The following is a 21,923-nucleotide window of genomic DNA, read 5'->3' as shown; positions in this document are numbered from 1 at the left end:
GTGATGTAGGTTTTTGTTGAAAAGATGGCAACCTTTGCAATTATAACTGTAACTCAAGTAGCAACATCACAACAACTGAATAAAAGCAGAGGAGCACAGACATCTAATAAGAATGGGCTCCCATTAGAGAGCACTGTCTATGGATGCACAGTCCTTGTCTCAGACAGTATTATGCAAAGGGGTGACACGTCATAATTTACTGATGTATGAAGAAAGATGAGCAATTATAAGAGACCTATCCCAGTCCAACACCAGCACTTCCAAGTGAAGATTGTAATAGTAGGTGATTTAAATTTTCCAAACATTGACTGGGACTGCAATAGAGTTAAAGGTTTGGATGATGAAGAATTTGTTAAATATGTCTATATTTAACTATTTGTTAACGCTAAAACTGATGCGATAACTTATTTGTTCCTGATGTGATGATTCACATGAGCGACTCGCCCTTTTGTTTTAACCACACTAAAGTCAGGTGTAAATTTTGGAACTTGTAGAATGGCAGGTTTGAAAACGGTGTTGATTGAATACTTGTTGTTTTGAGAGACTAACTCCCAAACATACAGGTTTTTCCTGATGATCAAAGATATTAAAAGTTGTTGAGCTAAATTTCTATAAATTCTAAATTTAAAATTTTTGGGTCAACAAAATTTTGTTTTGTATTGCATTTCAGTATATCCAATTCAAACAATTTTCCTGAGTTTTTGTTAGTTTAATATTCCTACTTAAGTTTTGTTGCCAAATGTGAGTGTTTGGCTTGGCTGCTAGTGACCTGTAGACAAAATACATTACTGCATTATAGTGTGAGTTTGCCTCCAAATAGGATGATTTTACTTGATGTGGCAATGGTTAAATGATCTCTCATGACCAAAGAAACTGAATGTGGATTTCATGGTACTAAAGAATTCAACAAATTTTATACTGTACAAACATCATCTGAAGCACACAAGTGACTGAGCTAATGTTTAAGCTAGCAGTTAATAACAGAGGGTCATGCTTCCAGCAGAATATCATGCTGCAAATGGTCGGAAGTAAGTTGGAGTCATAAGATTTTTATTCTGTCACATTACATGCTTTACAGTGTCAACATCATGAGCGCACGATAGACATACTGAGCGTGACGTAGACAACATATTACGTTGACGTGTATTCTCCTATGTCAACTAATTGCTCATAATTAGTCTACGTGCATTCTTGAGAGCATGTAAATAATGAATTCTAAGTTAAATGATACCATTCCACCTATTTTTCCAGCCTTTGTTTTTGTTACAAATAGAAAATAATGGAATGGCTTAATGTGCCTATCAGTATCTGAAAGAGAAAGATATGGTTAATATTGCCTGGGTAATTCTTTGCCAAGCTGTTGGAGAAATCCCATCTGATCCTTGTATGTATATTTTTCCACTTTATACCCAAAATGACCTGTGCATTTTCTGACTTCCCTTAAATCCATTGATTTATACTGAGCATTTAATGATTCTTCCAACTTACCTGAAAACTGACCAGCTGGTAACATAGGTCAGTGATGCAGTTATAATTGTGAACATTTACCCAACAATTTTGCATGAAAGAGGTGTACTATGCAATGATAACATTGAGCAATTGTTTATGCAGGTTTTGGAGTGGCTGAAAACAAGGCTACAATGACACTTGTATCGGGAATTCCACTTGGTCCCCCTCGCCTGCCATTGTTAAAATGCAATGAGGAGAAGCAAGCAAAGATATTGGCCACACTGAAAACGTTGAGAATATTGACATGAACACTGCTTGTAATAATGGATGGAATTCACTATTGGGGAGATTAATTTACTGTTTATTACACTAATGTGTTTTTCTTCTTTGTTTTGCTTAGATGCAGGATAGATCTAAATATCAGTAATTAATTCATTACAATCACACCCAATCAAATTAATCATGTGACTGTATGGCCAGTGATGGACAACCCTCAGTCTTCCACAATGTCTGATGTTTAGCAGGCAGCTTTATCTCTATCATTGTCGCTTTCACAATGCATGCTGTATTTAAGCACAGTCCAATACCGCTGACTTCTGTACCTGTAATTCAGTCCTGCCTGCTAGTAGTGGGCTGTGCCCCCTGCACCCCATTTACTGCCTAAAGCTGTCTTGTCCGTAGGACTTTTAATTGAATCTCTTCATGCTTATTGTCATTTTTTAATGTTATATGTATCTATTCAACATCTATAATTTAAAATATATAGCTATGATTATCTGGATATCTTAAGTAAATCTATTTGTGATGGATCTCAGACTTTAAATCAGTTAACTCAAGGGTGTCCTTATCCAGCAGCTTGCAATCGGACTCCGTTTTCACTGTAAATGTCTTTGTGTGCTATTTTAATCTTGTTACCTTGGATATATTCTATCTACAAAGGGACAATTATCATAACTTGTGGTCTGTCTTTCATACTAAACTAAACAAGCTACTGTTTCAGCTCCAAATCTTCTCTGCCATCTTATATCAACTAAAAATTCCTGGCAGCCTTTTATGTCACCTGCACTGCATATCCCTGATGATCAAGGATCCATCTACTTCTGCCCTAAAAGTATTCAAAGATTCTGCAGCAATGCTTTTTGAGGCTGCAAATTCTAAATACATTCAACTCCCAGAATTTTTTTCTTTACTTCTATTAAATAGACATTCTCTTAGTTTTCAACTGTGATCCCTAGTTCCAGGTACTCCCAGAGAGGAAACATCCCTCTTACATCCACACAATGAAGTCCTTTCAGGACCTTGCATATTTCAATCGGGTTACCTCCAGTTCTTCTAAACTACAGAAAGTAATCCTATTTGGTCTACTCTTTTCACATAAGTCAATCTACTTATTCCAGGCATTGGTCTAGGAAAGCTTCTCTGAACTGCTTTCAACTCCTTAACATCCTTACATATATGGAGACCTTCATATTATTTTTAACATTTTTAGTTTGGAGCTCTGGACTCTAAGTTGAGATCTGAATGTGACTTTTGAATATATTTCTTTCTAAAAGGGAGGAGAGCAAACAAACTGCTTGTTTATCATACCAGGCCTGGAAGTTAATTGCAGCTTGATTCTTATTCAAAGAAGGTTGTAGACATTTTAGTTCTGGAAATGTACTATGCTCAAACAAATGGCATATGTTTAGATATTAACTGGGGCCTCACCGTGAGTAATGGTGCCAGTCAGTCTAACAAAGAAATGTTGGAAAAACAGAAGGATAAACTGAAGTTTACACTGGTTTTCAACTGTGTTTTGTCAGAAGGAAGTGGCTGCCAAAGCTACAGGACTGAGGCTTGACTGCTAACTGGATATCCTCCATTTATCAACGCGTTGAAAGCATAGGGAAGAGAATCTCAGTTATAAGAGTTATGTGAATATTCCTCAGCGCCTACAGGAAGCTGTTGCATTGACAGGTGGCTTCAGAAACTGAACAAGATATAATCCCATATACTGTGATACTGTAGATCATGGAGACTGCTTAAGTGAACTGGCCAGTTACTTCTCTCATCCTTTATAGAGTCATAGAGATGTACAGCATGGAAACAGACCCTTCGGTCCAACCCGTCCATGCCAACCAGATATCCCAACCCAATCTAGTCCCACCTGCCAGCACCCGGCCTATATCCCTCCAAACCCTTCCTATTCATATACTCATCCAAATGCCTTTTTATTGTTGCAATTGTACAAGCCTCCACCACATCCTCTGGCAGCTCATTCCATACACGTACCACCCTCTGCGTGAAAACATTGCCCCTTAGGTCTCTTTTATATCTTTCCCTTTTCACCCTAAACCTATGCCCTCTAGTTCTGGACTCCCCAACCCCAGGGAAAAGACCTTGTCTATTTATCCTATCCATGCCCCTCATAATTTTGTAAACCTCTATAAGGTCACGCCTCAGCCTTCGACGCTCCAGGGAAAACAGCCCCAGCCTGTTCAGCCTCTCCCTGTAGCTCAGATCCTCCAACCCTGGCAACATCCTTGTAAATCTTTTCAGAACCCTTTCAAGTTTCACAACATCTTTCCGATAGGAAAGAGACCAGAATTCCATGCAATATTTCAACAGTGGCCTAATCAATGTCCTGTACAGCTGCAACATGACCTCCCAACTCCTGTACTCAATACTCTGACCTATAAAGGAAAGCATACCAAACGCCACCTTCACTATCCTTTCTACCTGCGACTCCACTTTCAAGGAGCTATGAACCTGTGCTTCCAGATCTTTTTGTTCAGCAACACTCCCTAGGACCTTACCATTAAGTGCATAAGTCCTGCTAAGATTTGCTTTTCCAAAATGCAGCACCTCGCATTTATCTGAATTAAACTCCATCTGCCACTCTTCAGCCCATTGGCCCATCTGGTCCAGATCCTGTTGTAATCTGAGGTAACCCTCTTCACTGTCACCTTCAATTTTGGTGTCATCTGCAAATTTACTAACTGTACCTCTTATGCTCACATCCAAATCATTTATGTAAATGACAAAAAGTAGAGGACCCAGCACCGATCCTTGTGGCACTCCACTGGTCACAGGCCTCCAGTCTGAAAAACAACCCTCCACCACCACCCTCTGTCTGTCTGCTTGTCTCAAAGAAGATTGGATTTAGATAGTTAAAAATCACACAACACCAGGTTATAGTCCAACAGGTTTAATTGGAAGCACACTAGCTTTCGGAGCATCGCTCCTGCATCCATTATCACTTGATGAAGAAGCGACGCTGTGAAAGCTAGTGTGCTTCCAATTAAACCTGTTGGACTATAACCTGGTGTTGTGTGATTTTTAACTTTGTACACCCCAGTCCAACACCAACACCTCCAAATCATGGATTTAGATCATAGACTTTAATTAGATTACTTTGTCTAACTTTGCTTTGCTAAAGCTATTATCTAAATAAATTGTTGATTCTTTTGTTTAAACTATAAAGTTGCTGTCTGGTTTCAGTTGTTTAAAAGTTCTGATTAGGAGCTATTGGGTCAATTGAGTGTCATTTGAGTTTTTTTAATTTCACTGTGTTATGAATATAGGAATAGGGAAACAGATTTGATTTAGGTGTCTATCTCCATGTCATTACACAAGCATGGTGACCAAAATTCTGCATGTAATCCAGTTGCAGTCTCACCCACGCACAGTAAAACTGGAGCATACTCTTGCATTCAACTCCTCTCACAAAAAAACAACCTGTTTTTGTCTTCCTACACGCCAATCTTCCATGATTCTTCCACTAGGATACCCAGATCTCTGTACATTACAGAGCTCTGCAGCCATTCACCGTTTAGGTAAAATGCTGCCCTTTCTCGCAAAATGGATAATTTCACTCTTTCTCAAATTGTAGTGCAGATATTTGTCCATTCTATTAACCTATCTATATCCCTTTGTAAGTTCCTTATATTCTCTTCACAATTCACTTTCCTAGCCATTTTTGAGTTATCAGGGAATTTAGCTACCATACCCATAGTCACTTCAACTAGATCGTTTATGTACATTGCAAGTTGAGGCCCCAGTACCAACCCTTGTGGCGCATCACTCATGACATCCTGTCAGTCTGAAAAAGATCAATTTGTTCCCACTTTCTGCTTCCTATTAGGCAGCTAATCTTCTGTCCATGTGATAATCTTTGATATAGCACCTTATCAAATGTGTTTTGGAAATCTAGTACATCCACAAGCACAGGTTGCTTCTTTGAAGAACTCCAATAAGTTAGTTCAACAAGATTTCCCCTTAACCGTATTTCATGCTGACATATCTTTGTCAATGTTTCCAGTCAAGTTCTGATAAAGAATTGTATCGAACTCAAGACTTTGTCTCCACTTCTCTCACTCCAGATGCTACCACAACCACTGAGTTTCTCCAGCACTTTCTGATTTTGGAAGAAATGTCTGCAGCTGGCACTTGGTTCTGATTGGATCTTTTCTGTATAGATTTTGCTATCACCAACCCTCCTTGAAATGCAGAAATATGGGAATTATGAGAGTTAGTAATTAAAGTTCAACCATGAGCAAATCTGAAGAGCAACATACTTACATATTGAGAGTTTATTACACAATCATAAGATTATATTAGATTACTTAGTGTGGAAACAGGCCCTTTGGCCTAACAAGTCCACACTGACCCGCCGAAGCATAACCCACCCAGACCCATTCCCCTATATTTACCCCTTCACCTAACACTACGGGCAATTTAGCATGGCCAATTTACCTAACCTGCACATTTTTGGATTGTGGGAGGAAACGGGAGCACCTGGAGGAAACCCACGCAGACACTGGGAGAATGTGCAAACTCTACACAGAGTCGCCTGAGGCGGGAATTGAACTCGGGTCTCTGGCGCTGTGAGGCAAGAGTGCTAACCACTGTGTCGCCCATTCTAGGTTACTAGATTACATTAGTTAAGACTAGTTAACTGTGACAAAGTAAGTAATAATATCTCCGACAAGGTAGTAACTGGGTCTATGTTACATGGCTATGGACTGTAGGACTGATTAATTATGAACTGGAACAAGTGCCTATCTTCTCCCGGAGAGAGTCATTTATAAGTTATTGGGTGGAGTCTATTTTTCCAAAGCTTTCAAGCTAACAAATGCCCTAAAATTAATCGACACTATCTTAAAAAAGGACTTGCATTTACATATGCTTTCAGTCCCCAGATGTCTCAAGTGCTTTCTGAAATAACTTAAATGCAGCAGCTGATTATATGCTCAGTGATGAGCACAAAACCGAAATTTGATAAAGACCAGACCAGTTTTTAAAAATACTCAGATGTGTAAATATTAGCCAAGATACCAAGATAACTCTCCTGCTGTTTTTCAAAATAGTTTATTTTACATCCTCCCATCTTTTTCCATTAGCAATGAACAGTTCCACTTCACAATGATCAGTGTTATTCATGCTTCCTCAGGTCCTGAAGCAGTCTGTTTCCATATCCAACAAGATCTGGCCAGTATCCAGTCTTGGGCTGATAAGTGGCAAGTAACATTTGTACCACGCAAGTGCCAAGCTATGACTATCTCAAACAAGGAAAAGAAATCAAACTATTGCCCCTTGTCAACTGAATTACCAAAACTGAATGTCTCACTATGAACATCATGAGGGTTACCAATGGCCAGAAATTGAACTGAAAAGGTGATTGTTACAGCATAGAGTCAAAGCTGAACCAAGTCTGTCTCAATTCACCAAACAGTAAAATGTAGCCCTTCAAAAGACCCTTGGTGGATACTGCAACAGTTCCTAACCAGACTTCTGAATAAATCACCTCTGACTTTGCAAATAATTAATTCCCAACACCAGTTTTGTATCTCAAACAAAAGATTTAAGAATTTCTTAAATATGCAGTCATTTGCAAAAAAAAACAGGTTAACCTAATTAATGTATATGCTTTTACCCTGAAACATTCGTTTACAGCCCTCATCCACACAATCGATGAACAAACAAACACCGTGAAGGGATAAATAAAATAATAAAACTGGTCATTACTTAAAATGTTTGATGTTCTCATTTCACTTGCATAAATATGGACTGTCTGACTGCTTTTCTGGGAACATTGATCATGACCACCTTTTTAAGTTCACTCAGGTAAAGATAGTAATTCTTATAACTCCATTTTCTACTCTTTTGGCTTCCATGAGGTGTGGGGGGCTCGGCAGGGAGCTTTCAAATCTTTGTGTCACTACCAGCAAAACCCATCTCAGAAATTTTTTTTAAGAAAACATAACTTCAACCCGCCCTGAGAGAATGTCTAACTTTTCCTGAGACCTGAATTACCATTCAACATCTGTTATCTGCTTGAATACAGCATCAATTCCCAGGTACTGACATTGCTCTTAGCCAAATTTTGCTATCTGTTTCAACACAATGCTCCTCCTGGATCTTTGTGGTGGTAGGAACCCTTTAAATCAAAAGTCAGCCTTCAATTAGCCTCCAGGTCTAACCTCACAAACAATCAAAACTTGGTAGGTCTGTTCTTTTCCTTTTACCACAAGCAGGTTCACAAAGTCCACTAGTCATCTTCAGCTCAAAATTCCCAGTTCACAGCTGCAAATCAAAATTGAGAATAGAACAAAAATAAAACTAAATGAGTAATAGAGGAGGGTTCTAACACAATATAAATATTGTAGCTACAAGATACCAAGGTCAGAAGCTAAGAATTCCATAACAAAGAACTCACCTCCTATCTCACCATCCATAAGCTACAAGTCAAGATTGTAATAGAATACTCTTCTCTACTTCACTGCAGCTCCAATATCACTTGAGAAGCTTGACACCATTAGAGAACAAAACATTCCACTTCACTGCTGTCCCGTACACCATGTTCAACCCTTACCCACTTCACTGCTCATGCACTGTGGTAGCAGTGCGTACTATCTACACGATGCATTGCAGTACTTCATCAAGGCTCCTTCACCAGTACCTTCAAAACTAATTACGTGTACCAACGTGAAGGCCAAGGCCAGCTAGTAAATAGGAATACCACAATGTTAGTGGTTCCCTCGAACAATCTTGCATGATCCTAACTTGCAATAAGTGGCATTCCTTCATTTTCTCTGGGTCACCCACTGATTCTCCCTTCTTAACAGCTGTGTATATAGAGCCAAGAACAGCAAGTTCAAGGCAACTGCACCGCCACTTTCTCTAGGGTAATCAGGAATGGGAAATACAGGTAATTCTCATATAACACTGTAGTTGTGTTCCAGCAAAACCGCACATTTTTTTAAAAATGCTTAATATAAATAATGAGCCCTATAGGAAAAGTGGGATTATGGACAGACCAGCAAAAGATATAATCGCTCAAGTGACCCAAATGTCTAATGCCAAGTATAACACAGCCTGAATGAAGGCTGAATTCATATTTATTAATGAAACAAAAGTAAGTATAACACAATACATTTAAAAATAAGAAAGCTGCTCTCTGTGCAATACCTCTCACGGAAAGCTGTTCTGTCGGCAGCTGACGTCAACAAGTGCACAGAACGGCACTGACATTGTGCATGCACAGAATGGCATAGTGACTTCAGTGTGGACATTGTACATGCGCAGAAATGGCGTAGTGACGTGGAAGCATGCACAGACCGGCATGAATGCTGGCATCGATTTTGCGCACATGCATAGAACAGCAAAAGCATTGGCATAGAGATTCTGACGTGCCGTCCTCACACGCACAGAATGAAGCACATGAATTGATCCTCACTGGAACTGTCATTACCAACTGAGCTAAGCATTCCCCAAAATAGCATTCCCTAATTCTTCAGCAACACTATAGCTAAATTGTGCTGCCAAAATGTGCATTATCCCAGAATTACCTGAAAATGCTATCCTAGCCAATGACACCCACATACCATGAAGGAATTTAAAAATTCCATCTGATCAGGCAGAAAAATAGTTTAACATTTCATCCAATGATTGCACCTGGAATACTGATCACTCCCTCAGTATTTTTATTGAAGCATTGGCCTTGATTTTTGTGCTCAAGCCCTCGAATGGAACTTAATATGGAACCAGAAAGGTAATAATCTCTGCAATATTACTTGTGCAATGAGCTAATTGGCACAGGGTCAATAAGATTGATCACATTAATACTCAAAGATTGGTGTGGGAGAAATAGGTCTGAATTCATGGGACATTGACACCAGTACTGGGGAAGAAGGGACCTGTTCTCATTGGATGGTCTTCATCTGAACCATGGTGGGACCAGAGTTCTCGCGAATTGCATAACTAGGGCTGTAAACATAGTTTTAAACTAAATGGGAGGGGGAGGATTCAGTTAGAGGGAAATTAGAAAGCCCAAATTAAAGGAGGTGCTAAGAGTGCAGAACTCAGACGAGGCTATTAAAATCTCCAGCACAGACACTAATATGACAGAATAAATAATTAAACTTCAAACATGTTGGACAAATGAATGACAATGTGAAGAGGGACTGTTAATACAGAACTGAAGGTGTTATATCTGGATGTAAACAGTATAAGGAATAAGGCAAATGAGCTTGTGGCGCAGATCAAAATTGGTAGGTATGACATATGACATCACAGAGAAGTGGCTACAAGAGGATCAGGATTGGGAGCCGAATATTCAAGGATATACATCCTATCGATAAAGTAAGCCGGTGGGGAGATTGGGTGCGGTGGCCTTATTACTAAGAAATTAAATCAATATTAAGAAACGTCGTAGTGCCATATGGTGTAGAATCTGTATGAGTAGAATTGAGGAACCGCAAAGGTTAAAAAAAAACTATAGTTGGAGTTATGCACAGGCATCCAAATAGTCGTCAGGAGCTGGGGTGCAAGTTACACTAGGAGGTAGAAAAGATATGTAGGAAAGGCAAAGTTACAGTGATCATGGGGGATTTCAATATGTGAGTGGACTGGGAAAATCAGTTTGATAGTGGATTGCAAGAAAAGGAATTTGTGAAATGTTCAATGAGATGGCTTTTTGGAGCAGCTTGGGATGGAGCCCATTAGGGAACAGGCAATACTGGATTTAGTGTTGTGCAACGAGGCAGACTTGTTAAGGGGGCATAAGGTGAAGGAGCCCTTAGGAGGCAGTGATCATAATGTGATTAAGTTTACTCTGCAATTTGAGAAGGAGAAAATAGAATCAGAGGTAACAGTATTACAGCTGAATAAAGGCAACTACAGAGGCATGAGAGAGGAGCTCGCCAGAATTGACTGGGAGAGAAGCCTAGCAGGAAAGGCAGCAATGGCAGGAATTTTGGGGAGTAATTCAAGATACACAGCACGGATTTATCCCAAGGAAAAAGAAACATAGTACAGGAAGAATAAGGCAACCATGGCTGATTAGGGTAGTCAGGATAGCATAAAAGCAAAAGTGAAAGCATATAATGTGGTGAAGGGCAGTAGGAACCAGAGAATTGGGAAGCTTACAAAAACCAACAGAAAATCCGAGGGTAAGCTAGCCAGTAATATAAAGGAAGACTGTAAGAGTTTCTTTAGATATATAGTGTGGAGGGCAAAAGAGAGGCACAAGTGGACATTGGACCACTAGAAAATGACATTGGAGAGATAGTAGTGGGGAATAAGGAAATGGCTAAGGAACTGAATAATTACTTCATGCTAGTCTTCACTGAGGAAAACATGAATATTATCCCAAAAATTAAGTGAGTTAGGGGGCAGAGCTGAGTATGGTAGCCATCACCAAGGAGAAGGTGCTAGGAAAACTGAATGGAGTGAAGATGGATAAATTATCTGGCCTAGATGAACTACATCCCAGCGTTCTAAGGGACATAGCTGAAGAGATAGTGGAGGTGCTAGTGGTGACCTTTCAGGAATCACTAGACTCTGGGAGGGTCCCAGAGGACTGGAAAATTGCTAACATAAGATCCCTGTTCAAACAGGGAGTAAGGCAAAAGATGGAAAATTATAGTCCGATTAGCCCGACTTTGGTTGCGGGTAAAATCTTAGAATCCATTGTGAAGGATGAGATTTCTGAATTTGGAAGTGTGTGGTAAGATTGGGCAAAGTCAGCATGAATTAATTAAGAGAAGGTCATACCTGACAAATCTGCTAGAATTCTTTGAGGAAGTAATGAGCAGGTTAGACAAGGAGAGCCAACAGTTGATATCTCCCTGGACATTAGAATGCCTTTGACAAGAAGCCGCAGAAGAGGCTACTGAGTAGAATAAGGCTCATGGGGGTCAGAGGCAAGGTGCTATCATGGATAGAAGCTTGGCTGTCTGGCAGAAAGCAGAGAGTGGGGATAAAAGGAACCTTCTCGGGCTGGCAGGCCAGTAACAAGTAGTGTTGCACAAGGGTCAGTGTTGGGACCACAAGTTTTCACTTTATACGTTAATAATCTAGATGAAGGAACTGTGGGCATTCTGGCTAAGTTTGCAGATGATAAAAAGATGGAGGGATAGGTAACATTGAAGAGATGGGGAGGCTGCAGAAGGATTTGGACAATTTAGGAGAGTGGGCAAAGAAGTGGCAGATGGAGTACAATGTGGGAAAGTGTGAGGTCTTGCACTTGGTAGGATCTATGTGATCTATTTTCTAAATGGGGAGAAAATTTAGAAATCTGAAGTGCAAAGGGACTTGGGAGTCCTAGTCCAGGATTCTCTTGAGGTAAACTTGCAGTTAGAGTCAGTAGTTCAGAAGGCAAATGCAATGATGGCATTTATCTTGAGAGAACTTGAATATAAAAGCAGGGATGTACTTCTGACGCTGTGTAGGGCTCTTATCAGACCACATTTGGAGTATAGTGTGCAGTTTTGGGTCCTGTATCATATTCAGAGGAGGTTCATGAGAATGGTCCCAGGAATGAAAAGCTTAATATATGAAGAATGTTTGAGGACTCTGGTTTATACTTGGGATTAGAAGGATGAAGGGGAAAATCTAATTGAAACATACAGAATACTGAATGGCCTGGACAGAGTAGATGTTACCATTGGTAGGAGATACTAGGAGCAGAGGGCATAGCCTTAGAGTAAAGGGAAGACCTTTTAGAATGGCAATAAAGAGAAACATCTTCAACCATACAGCGGTGAATCTATGGAATTCATTACCACAAAATGCTGTGGATGTCTGGTCATTAAGTGTATTTAAGAATGAGATAGATAGGTAGATAGATATTGTTCCTTGAGTATCAAGGGGAATCAAGAGTTAAGGGTAGAAGGTGGGGAATTGGGTTGAGAAACTTAACAGCCATAATTGAATGGTGAGACTCGATAGGTTGAAATATGGCCTAATTCCTCCTCCTTTGTCTATTGGTTTTAAGTTTGGAATTTTATGCTTCAGAGTTGGGCAGACCACAAAATGAGGCACAGCTGACAGTATTGACTATAATTATTAAGATTACCTCTGTAACATTGCTTGAGTGTGGTCTGCGTTAGATCATCTGTTTCTGAGACTGTCTTCCAGACTTTTAGCCTTTGTTATTACTAGTGCATTCCTGGACAGTCTCACAATTTAACTGCAAGAAGTGCTGTTGCTCTAGCTTAACTTTTGTCAAGTCCTGTTCATCCATCTCCAATGTACTGGGTGACCTATCTCTATTCCTTCTTTTGAGGGACATATTAGAAAGAAATATAAAAGCAAACTACTGCAGTTGCTGAAAATCTGCTGAAATAAATTGTTGAATATACTTGCCAGGTTTCCAGGGAAAAATAACATTTTATCAAACCAGGAAAATTAGAAAAATAACAAAAGCAACTAAGAGATAACTGAAAAATAAAACAAATATAAAAATAAGTTTGAAATAACAGATTGAAATTGCTTAAGTATTTTGATACTAGAAAATGCTAAATGGAAAAAAGCCCAATTGAAAAAAAGTCATAGAATTACACAGCCTGGAAGCAGATCCTTCACTCCAACTTGTCCTTACTGACTATGTTTCCCAAACTAGTCCCATTGCCTGAATTTGACCTAGATCCCTCTAAACAGCACCCCCCCAACTCTTTCTTATTCACGACCCTATCCAAATGTTTTTTAAATGTTGTAATTGTACGCACTCTAGCAATTCGTTTCGTATATGCAAAACCCTCTAAGATAAGGTTCCTCGAGCTTCATTGGAGGAGCAGGAGGAATATAAATTACCCCACGTATTGATAAAATGCAGATTGAAAGTGATTGGTGATTGCTAATTTGATTTTATGCTTGTGAACTGAACAAAACATATTGCAAAGTGGTTATCTAACCTCATTCGATTTCGGAGTACGCTAGATTAAAATTGTTACAGGCAATCCTGTTTCGTCGAAATTGATGGCCTTGAATAATGATGGAGAGAGATTAGGTAAAAGGACAGGGGCTCCATCTTCTGTATTTACGTAGAACAATGTTAGGAAAAGGGAGGTTTTTGGAATGGTTTGTAGGGAAATTGAAAGGGGAAGATGTGTTATAGCCACGTTAAACCTGAAAATTAGGGTAAGATTGAAGGGGAAATCCGTGTGGTCCTCTGTCGGAGAAGAAAGGGGCAAGACCAGGAATGTGGAAAATATATGGATGATGATGGTGGAGGAAGAACCCCATTTTCTTCGTTAAGTTTTTGTATTAATAATACTTTCCATGGTTGTGTACAATTTTGTTCTAATATTGTTGTGATGTATTTTCTCTTTAACTAAAGGCGCGTTACAAATAAAAAGCAGTTGTTGATGCAGCACCAACTCACACACGCCTTTTTATCAGACATTGTCCTTGACCAAACCAACTGGAGAAGGGGGAGTGAACTGGAGAACAAAACAAGAGGTGAAACCTAATAGAGCTTGGTATTGGAATTTTTAAAAAACTACAGCAGAGTTGTTTTGCTGAAGTGGGAAACATTTCCGGTCTTCAAAACAATTGGTATTTTTGTAAAACGTAAGGAAGGTATGGAGACTTATTTCCCCCCTGTTCCTGTGGAAGCGGCTGTCTTTTGGTTAAGGAGGGGTGTGGGAAGGGGACGCCATTTTGTTGTCCCGGATCCCGGTTCGAAGGCCAACCGCGGTTTGCGGAGTGCAGGTGGCGGCTTACAGTAAGTGGGGCCTGGGGCTCTTCATAGAGCTCGTGTTTGGGAAATGGGTGAGAGATAGCTGAGAATGGGGTTTGCTGACCGCAGATACCTCTCTTTTCCCCCCTCCCCACCCCCCAGCTGCTGGTGCCGGAGCTGCGGCGGTGTCCGGCCTCGCTGCAGATTGCGCGGGGAATGGTCGTTGGAGCTTTTACCCAGTTCATACTGTCACCGTGATGGTCTCAGGGAACTGCTATATTCCCAGCACCAGCTGCAGAAATTGAAGTTTGAGATTTGGGCCTCGAGGGAAAGGATCAGTTTTTATTTTCGAGTTCATGTCCGACTCTTGTTTTCCTAACAAGTCAAATTGGACTCGAAACGCGAGCTAAGTACCTCCACCACCTCTTTAACCTTCCCTGTTTATTTCCAGTATACACAGTGTTTTGTTTCAATAACCAAGACTTATTTTACTGTGTGTAACATAAAAATATTCTAATTTGAAAACACCTTTACAAATTCGTGTACCCATGGTCGTAATGAAAACTGCTTTTGCGATCTTGTCACGCTCGTTCCCATCTCCATGTGATTAAACCAAACATTGTCGTTATTATTATAAGTGTACAGAGGAACTTAGGTCTGGATTTATATTTTTTTTCTGGTGAAATTCTGTCGAGCATCGCCTTTGCTTAACTTTAGGCTGACGCTTTTTTTTTATATAGCCAGAAGTGCTATTGACGCTTGGTCTTTACTCCCGAAGGGAAACGTAATGTGAAATTGATTGGCAGGTTTATAGAAAGGCATGTAAATTTGTTGTTACATTTTTCACATGCAACGTCGTATTTTCAATAACTACAAAGTTGCTGTCCCTCCCCTTTCGTTATCTGCATTAACCTTGTCAGGTATTGCATACAATTAACAGGAAACACAGGTGATTATTGGTGGTGGATAATGGACGAAAAATACCCTGGGTGATTTGGTGGGAAAATAAGGTGTACCGAATATAAAGAAAATGAAACAAAATTTGCATTTCTTGGGGCATGTTCCCATCCAGTGGGCAGCACGATGGAAAACAAGTGCCACAGTGGCTGCGTGAGGTACTGCTGCTTTGCAGTGCCAGAGAACTGGTTTAATTCTAACCTTGGGCAACTATCTGTTTGGAGTTTGCACGTTCTCCCTGTGCCTGGTGTTCTGGTTTCCTCCCAACCCATCGATGAGCAGGTTAGCTCAATTGGCCATTCTAAATTGTCCCATAATGTCCAGAGATGTGCAGACTAGATAGGTGAGTTGTGATAAGTTACAGTGATAGGGTGGAATGCTCTTCAGAATGTCAGTGCAGATGTAATGGGCAGAAGGGTCTTGATCTACACTGTCTGGGTTCTGTGATTCACTGTGGAGGAAAATAGTGAAGTTATTGATTCACTTGAGTTCAAGCCGTGTCCCACTTGGAGCTCCTCAAACGTAGGAAAAGGGTACTCCTACAGTATCTGCATGAACTGTCCTGATGGAAGGAGAAGGTAATGTCCAGGATCAGCACGATGCAAAGATTGTGACCCTATACAAGAATAAGTGTGACTACAACAATTTCAACAACTATCAAGGTAGCTCCATGCTAACTATCGTGTGGAAAATACTTTGGCTAAGTTGACCTTGTCACATCAGATCCTGGCTGAAAGCATCTACCCTGTATCTCAGTATGGTTTCAGAACTGAAAGATCTACAGTAGTCATAGAGATGTACAACACAGAAACAGACCTTTTGGTTCAATTTGTCCTTGCTGACCAGGAATCCTAAGTGAATCTAGTCCCATTTGCCGGCATTTGCCTATATTTCTGTCAATACTGTCTATTCATCCACCCATCCAAATGCCTTTTAAATATTGTAATTTTACCAACTTCTATCACCAGCTCTGGTGGCTCATTCCATACAATCACCACCCTCTGTATGAAAAAGTGGTTTAGGTCCTGTTTAAATTTTTCACCTCTCATCTTAAGCCGATGTCCTCTAGTTTTGGACACCCCCAACCCTGGGTAAAGACCTTGACTATTCACCGCCTATCTATGCCCCTCATGAGTTTATGAACTTGTATGAGGTCACCCCTCAGCCTTTCATGCTGTAAGGAAAATAGCCCCAGTCTCTTCAGCTTCAGCCTCAGCCCCAGCCTACTCAGCTCAAACTTACCAACCCTGGCAACATCTTTTTCAATCTTATCTGAACTCTTTCAAATTTCACAGCATTTTTTCTACAGCAGGGAGCACAAAAGTGACAGTATTCCAAAAGTGGCCTCACCAGTGTCTTGTACAGCTGAACCATGACCTCAACTCCGATACTCAATGCAACAATTAATGAAGGCAAGCATACCAAATGCTTTCACCACTCTATTAGCCTGCAACTCTACTTTTAAGGAATTATGAACTTGAATGCCAAGGTCTCTTTGTTCAGTAACGCTCCTCAGGAACTTACTATGAAGTGTATAAGTCCTACCCTGAATTGCCCTACCACAATGCAGTACTTCACATTTATGTAAGTTTATCTATCTGCCACACCTTGGCTCATTTGCCCCTCTGATCAAGGTCCCCTTGTACTGAGGTAATCTTCTTTGCTTTCCACTACTTCACTAATTTTGGGATCATTTGCAAACTTACAAACTATAATCCCATATATTCACATCCAAATCATTTACATAAATGACAGAAGGCTGTGGACCCAGTACTGATCCTTGCAGCATACTGCTGGTCATAGACCTCCAGTCTGAAAAGTAGTCCTTCTCCACCACACTCTGTCTCCTATCTTGAGCCAGTTTTGTATCCAGATGGCTAGCTCTTCCTATATTCCATGTGATCTAATCTTGCCAACAACTTTGAAATCCAAGAAAATTAGCAGTTCACTGAAGGCAATGTAATCTCTTTCCATGACATCCTAATGGATAAGGTCAGTTATGACAGGCATGGTTTAAAATCCTGGAATTCCCTCAAGGGAATTGTGGGTCAATCCACAGCAGGTAGACTGAAGTGGTCCAAGAAAGTAGCACACCACCACCTTCTCAAGGACAACCAGAACTGGGCTTATCTCATAAATGAATATTAAAAAATCAGAAATCCATCATTGCCTCAAAGAGGGTTCTGGCCCAGTCTCTCTGCTATTGTCTAGTGTTATGACCAAACATGTTCAGTTGTATTTTCTGCTTAGTTTAAGATTTTCTATGTACCCAATCTTGCTAGTCACTGACTATATTGTGGGTCCGGTGAAGGCTGTCCCAATTGTTCAGCTTCCTAATTTTCCCAGTATTGTTCTAGTGCTGCCTGAATCCAAAACCATTATTGTCACTGATATTTGAGTGAAACATTCAAATCTGATAAATGTATAGTTCAAAGGTTGCTATAGTGGAATGGGTTTCAATTTGTGGGGCAATGGCACCACTGGTGCTGGGACCAGTGTCATAGAGGCGTACAGCACGGGAACAGACCCAGCCCATATCCTTCTAAACCCTTCCTATTCATACACCCATCCAGATACCTTTTTAAATGTTGCAATTGTACCAGCCTCCACCACTTCTTCTGGAAGCTCATTCCATACACGCACCACCCTGTGTGTGAAAAAGTTGCATCTCCGGTCCCTTTTATATCTTTCTCCTCTCACCCTAAACCTATGCCCTCTAGTTTTGGACTCCCCCACTCCAGGGAAAAGATTTTGTTTGTTTATCCTATCATGTCCCTCGTGATTTTATAAACCTCTATAAGGTCACCCCTGAGCCTTTGAAGCTCCAGGGAAAACAGCCTCAGCCTATTCAACTCTCCCTATAGCTCAAATCCTCCAACCCTGGCAACATCCTTGTAAATCTTTTCTGAACCTTTTCAAGTTTCACAACATCTTTCCGAGAGGTGACCAGAATTGCATGCAATATTCCAAAACTGGCTTAACCAATGTCCTGTACAGATGCAACATGACCTCCCAACTCCTGTACTCAATAATCTGACCAGTATAGGAAAATATACCAAACACCACCTTCACTATCCTATCTATGTGATTCTTCTTTCAAGGACCTATGAACCTCCATGCCAAGGTCTCTTTGTTCAGCAACACTCCCGAGGATCTTATCATTAAGTGTATAAGGCCTGCTAAGAATTGCTTTCCCAAAATGCAGCACCTCTCATTTATCTAAATTAAACTCCGTCTGCCACTCCTCAGTCCATTGGCCCATCTGGTCGAGATACCCTTGTAATCTCAGGTAACTTCCTTCGCTGTCCACTGCACTTCTAATTTTGGTGTCATCAGCAAACATGCACCCAAATCATTTGTATAAATGATGAAAAGTAGTGGAACCAGCACTGATCTTTTAATCTGACATGATTTATTGAACCTGCCTTATTAAACAAAACATCATGATGCCTGTTTCAATCCACAACATCTTGTTTGAAGATACAATCCTGAATACACTGTGAATTCTTCTGTCAATCTGATTATCCCAATCTGCATAAAGATTCAAGTCACCTATGATTAATATACTGCCTTTATTATATGTTTACAAATTTATTCTCTGTCCTAGTATGTAGCTGCAGTTGTGGGGCCGAAAGACGACTACTTCCAAGTGCCTTCATTCCCTTTTTCTAAAAAGAACCTCCACACATCTTCTAACTCAAGATCATTTCTTGTTATCGTACGTATTCCATTCTGTACTTAACAATGCTATTTTTACTACCCTTTTTTTACTTGCTGATCTTTGAGGGGCCCCTCTCTATTCTCTCTCTCTCTTTAGTTACCCTCTTGTCCTTAATGTATTTTTTAAAAACCCTTTGGATTCTCCTTAACCCTATTTCCCAAAGCTGTCTGATGACCCTTTTTGCCCTACTGATTTCCCTCTTAAGTATACTCCTACTGTCTTTAAACTCTTCTTAGGAATCACTTGAACTCCCATGTCTATACCTGACATTTGAATCCTTCTTTTTCTTATACAAACCTTCAAATTCTCTAGTCATCCAGCATTCCGTACACCTACCAGCCTTTCCTTTCACCCTAACAGGAATACACTGTCTCTGGATTCTCGTTATCTCATTTCTGAAGGCTTCCCATTTTCCAGCCATCCGTTTACCTGTGAACATCTGCCCCCAATCAGCTTTTGAAAGTTCTTAACCTAATACCTTCAATTTAGAACTTTAACTTTTAGATCTGGTCTATCCTTTTGCATCACTATTTGAAAACTAATAGAATTATGGTCGCTGACCCCAAAATGCTCCCCCAGTGACACCTCATTCACATGCCCTGCCTAATTTCCCAAGAGTAGGTCAAGTTTTGCACCTTCTCTAGTAGGTACATCCATATACTGAATCAGAAAATTTTTTTGTACACACTTAACAAATTCCTCTCCATCTGAATCCTTAACACTGTGGCAGTCCCAGTCATGTTTGGAAAGTTAAAATCCCCTACCATAACCACCCTATTATTCTTAGAGATAATTGAAACCTCCTCACAAATTTGTTTCTCAGTTTCCCTCTGACTGTTGGGGGGTCTATAATACAATCACAATGAGGTGATTATCACTTTCTTATTTCTCAGTTCCACCCAAATAACTTCCCTGGATGTATTTCTGGGAATATCCTCCCTCAGTACAGCAGTAATGCCATCCCTTATCAAAAATGCCACTCTCCCTCCTCTCTTGCCTTCCTTTCTGTCCTTCTTGTCGCATTTGTATCCTGGAACATTAAGCTGTCAGTCCTGTCCATCCCTGAGCCATGTTTCTGTAGTTGCTATGATATCCCAGTCCCATGTTCCTAACCATGCCCACCCCCATCAGCAAATCATCATCTCCCAGACCATACGCAACCTCATTCTCAGGAGATCTCCTACCCACAGCTTCCAACCTCATAGTCCGAGATCCCTGCTCCGCCCACCTTCCGATTCTACCTCCTTCCCAAGATCCACAAGCCTGACCACCCTGGCCGACCCATTGTCTCAGCCTGCTCCAACCCCACAGAACTCATCTCCACCTACCTCGATACTGTCCTATCCCCCCCCAAATCTAGGAACTCTCCACATACGTTCAGGACACCACCCATGCCCTCCACCTCCTCCAAGACGTTTGTTTTCCTGGCCCCCAATGCCTCATCTTCAGCATGGACATCCAATATCTCTACATCTCCATCCACATGACCACGCCCTCCGTTTCTTCCTCTCCCGACGTCCACACCAGTCCCTTCCACTGACACTTGCATTCGTTTGACTGAACTGGTACTCACCCGTAACAAGTTCTTCGAGACCTCCCACTTCCTCCAGACGAAAGGGGTAGCCACGGTCACCCGCATGGGCCCCAGCTATGCCAGTCTCTTTGTTGGCTACGTAGAACAGTCCATCTTCCATAGTTACACCAGTACCACTCCCCACCTCTTCCTCTGCTACATTGATGACTGCATCAGCACCACCTCGTGCTCCTGCGAGGAAGTTGAGCAGTTCATCACCTTGCAGGAGAACCGACGTTTCGGGCATGAGCCCTTCTTCAAGATTCCTGAAGAAGGGCTCATGCCCGAAACGTTGATTCTCCTGCTCCTTGGATGCTGCCTGAACTGCTGCGCCTTTCCAACAACACATTTTCAGCTCTGTTCTCCAGCATCTGCAGTACTCACTTTCTCCCAGTTCATGACCTTCACCACATTCCACCCCAGCCTTAAATTCTCCTGGACCATCTCTAACACCTCCCTCCCCTTCTTAGACCTCTCCATCTCCATCAATGATGACCGACTCCCACAGCTACCTGGATTACACCTCTTCCCGCCCTACCTCCTGCAAAAATGCTATCCTGTATTCCTAATTCCTCCACCTCCGACAAGTTCCACGCTGAACTCACCAGATGGCCTCCTTCTTTAAAGACCCTAATTTCCCTTCCCACATGGTTCAAGATGCCCTCCAGTGCATCTTTTCCACGTTCCACACCTCTGCCCTGAAACCCCACCCCTCCAACTCCAAACAAAGATACCCCCCCCCCCCCCCCCCCCCCCCCCCAGGCCTCACTTTCCACCCGACCCACCTCCGCATAGACTGCATCATCCGCCAACATTTCCGCCACGTACAAACTGACCCCACCACCAGGGATATATTGCTCTCCCCACCTCTATCTGCTTTCTGCAAAGACTATTCCCTCTGACTACCTGGTCAGGTCCACACCCCCCAACAACCCACCCTCTCTTCCTGGGACCTTCCCTTGCCACCACAGGAATTGCAAAACCTGTGCCCATGCCTCCCCTATCACCTCTGTCCAAGGCCCCAAAGGAGCCTTCCACATCCATCAATATTTCACCTGCACATCCACCAATGTCATTTATTGTATTTGTTGCTCCTGGCGTGTTCCCCTTTACATTTGGGACACTGGACGCCTTCTCACAGAGCGCTTTAGGGAACATCTCTGGGACACCTGCACCAATCAACCCAACTGCCCCATGGCTGAACATTTCAACTCTTTTTTTTCTTCTTTTCCCACCCCCCCAGCCGAGAACACGCAGGTCCTGGTCCTCCTTCACTGACA

The 21,923-nt window shown here is 41.3% G+C and overlaps 2 protein-coding genes across 14 annotated transcripts in view; both read left to right on the top strand.

Annotated features, from left to right (window-relative positions):
• Positions 1–2,230, top strand: part of npl (N-acetylneuraminate pyruvate lyase (dihydrodipicolinate synthase)) — a 63,971-nt gene extending 61,741 nt beyond the window's left edge. For all 13 annotated transcript variants that reach the window (XM_072573629.1, XM_072573631.1, XM_072573624.1 and 10 more), the window contains one exon: positions 1,612–2,230. In XM_072573629.1, coding sequence (XP_072429730.1) covers positions 1,612–1,757 — 146 coding nt within the window. In that variant the 3' untranslated portion in view covers positions 1,758–2,230. The remainder of the gene's footprint in view (positions 1–1,611) is intronic.
• A 12,098-nt stretch (positions 2,231–14,328) lies between these two features.
• The window catches only part of dhx9 (DEAH (Asp-Glu-Ala-His) box helicase 9), a 69,245-nt gene continuing 61,650 nt past the window's right edge, over positions 14,329–21,923 (top strand). Inside the window, exon 1 of the mRNA XM_072573612.1 lies at positions 14,329–14,437. The gene's annotated coding sequence lies outside the window, so the exon portion shown is untranslated. The remainder of the gene's footprint in view (positions 14,438–21,923) is intronic.

The sequence above is a fragment of the Chiloscyllium punctatum genome, chromosome 7, assembly GCF_047496795.1.
Source record: "Chiloscyllium punctatum isolate Juve2018m chromosome 7, sChiPun1.3, whole genome shotgun sequence".
NCBI classification, from domain to species: domain Eukaryota; kingdom Metazoa; phylum Chordata; class Chondrichthyes; order Orectolobiformes; family Hemiscylliidae; genus Chiloscyllium; species Chiloscyllium punctatum.
This window is presented reverse-complemented; position numbering and strand designations above follow the sequence as displayed.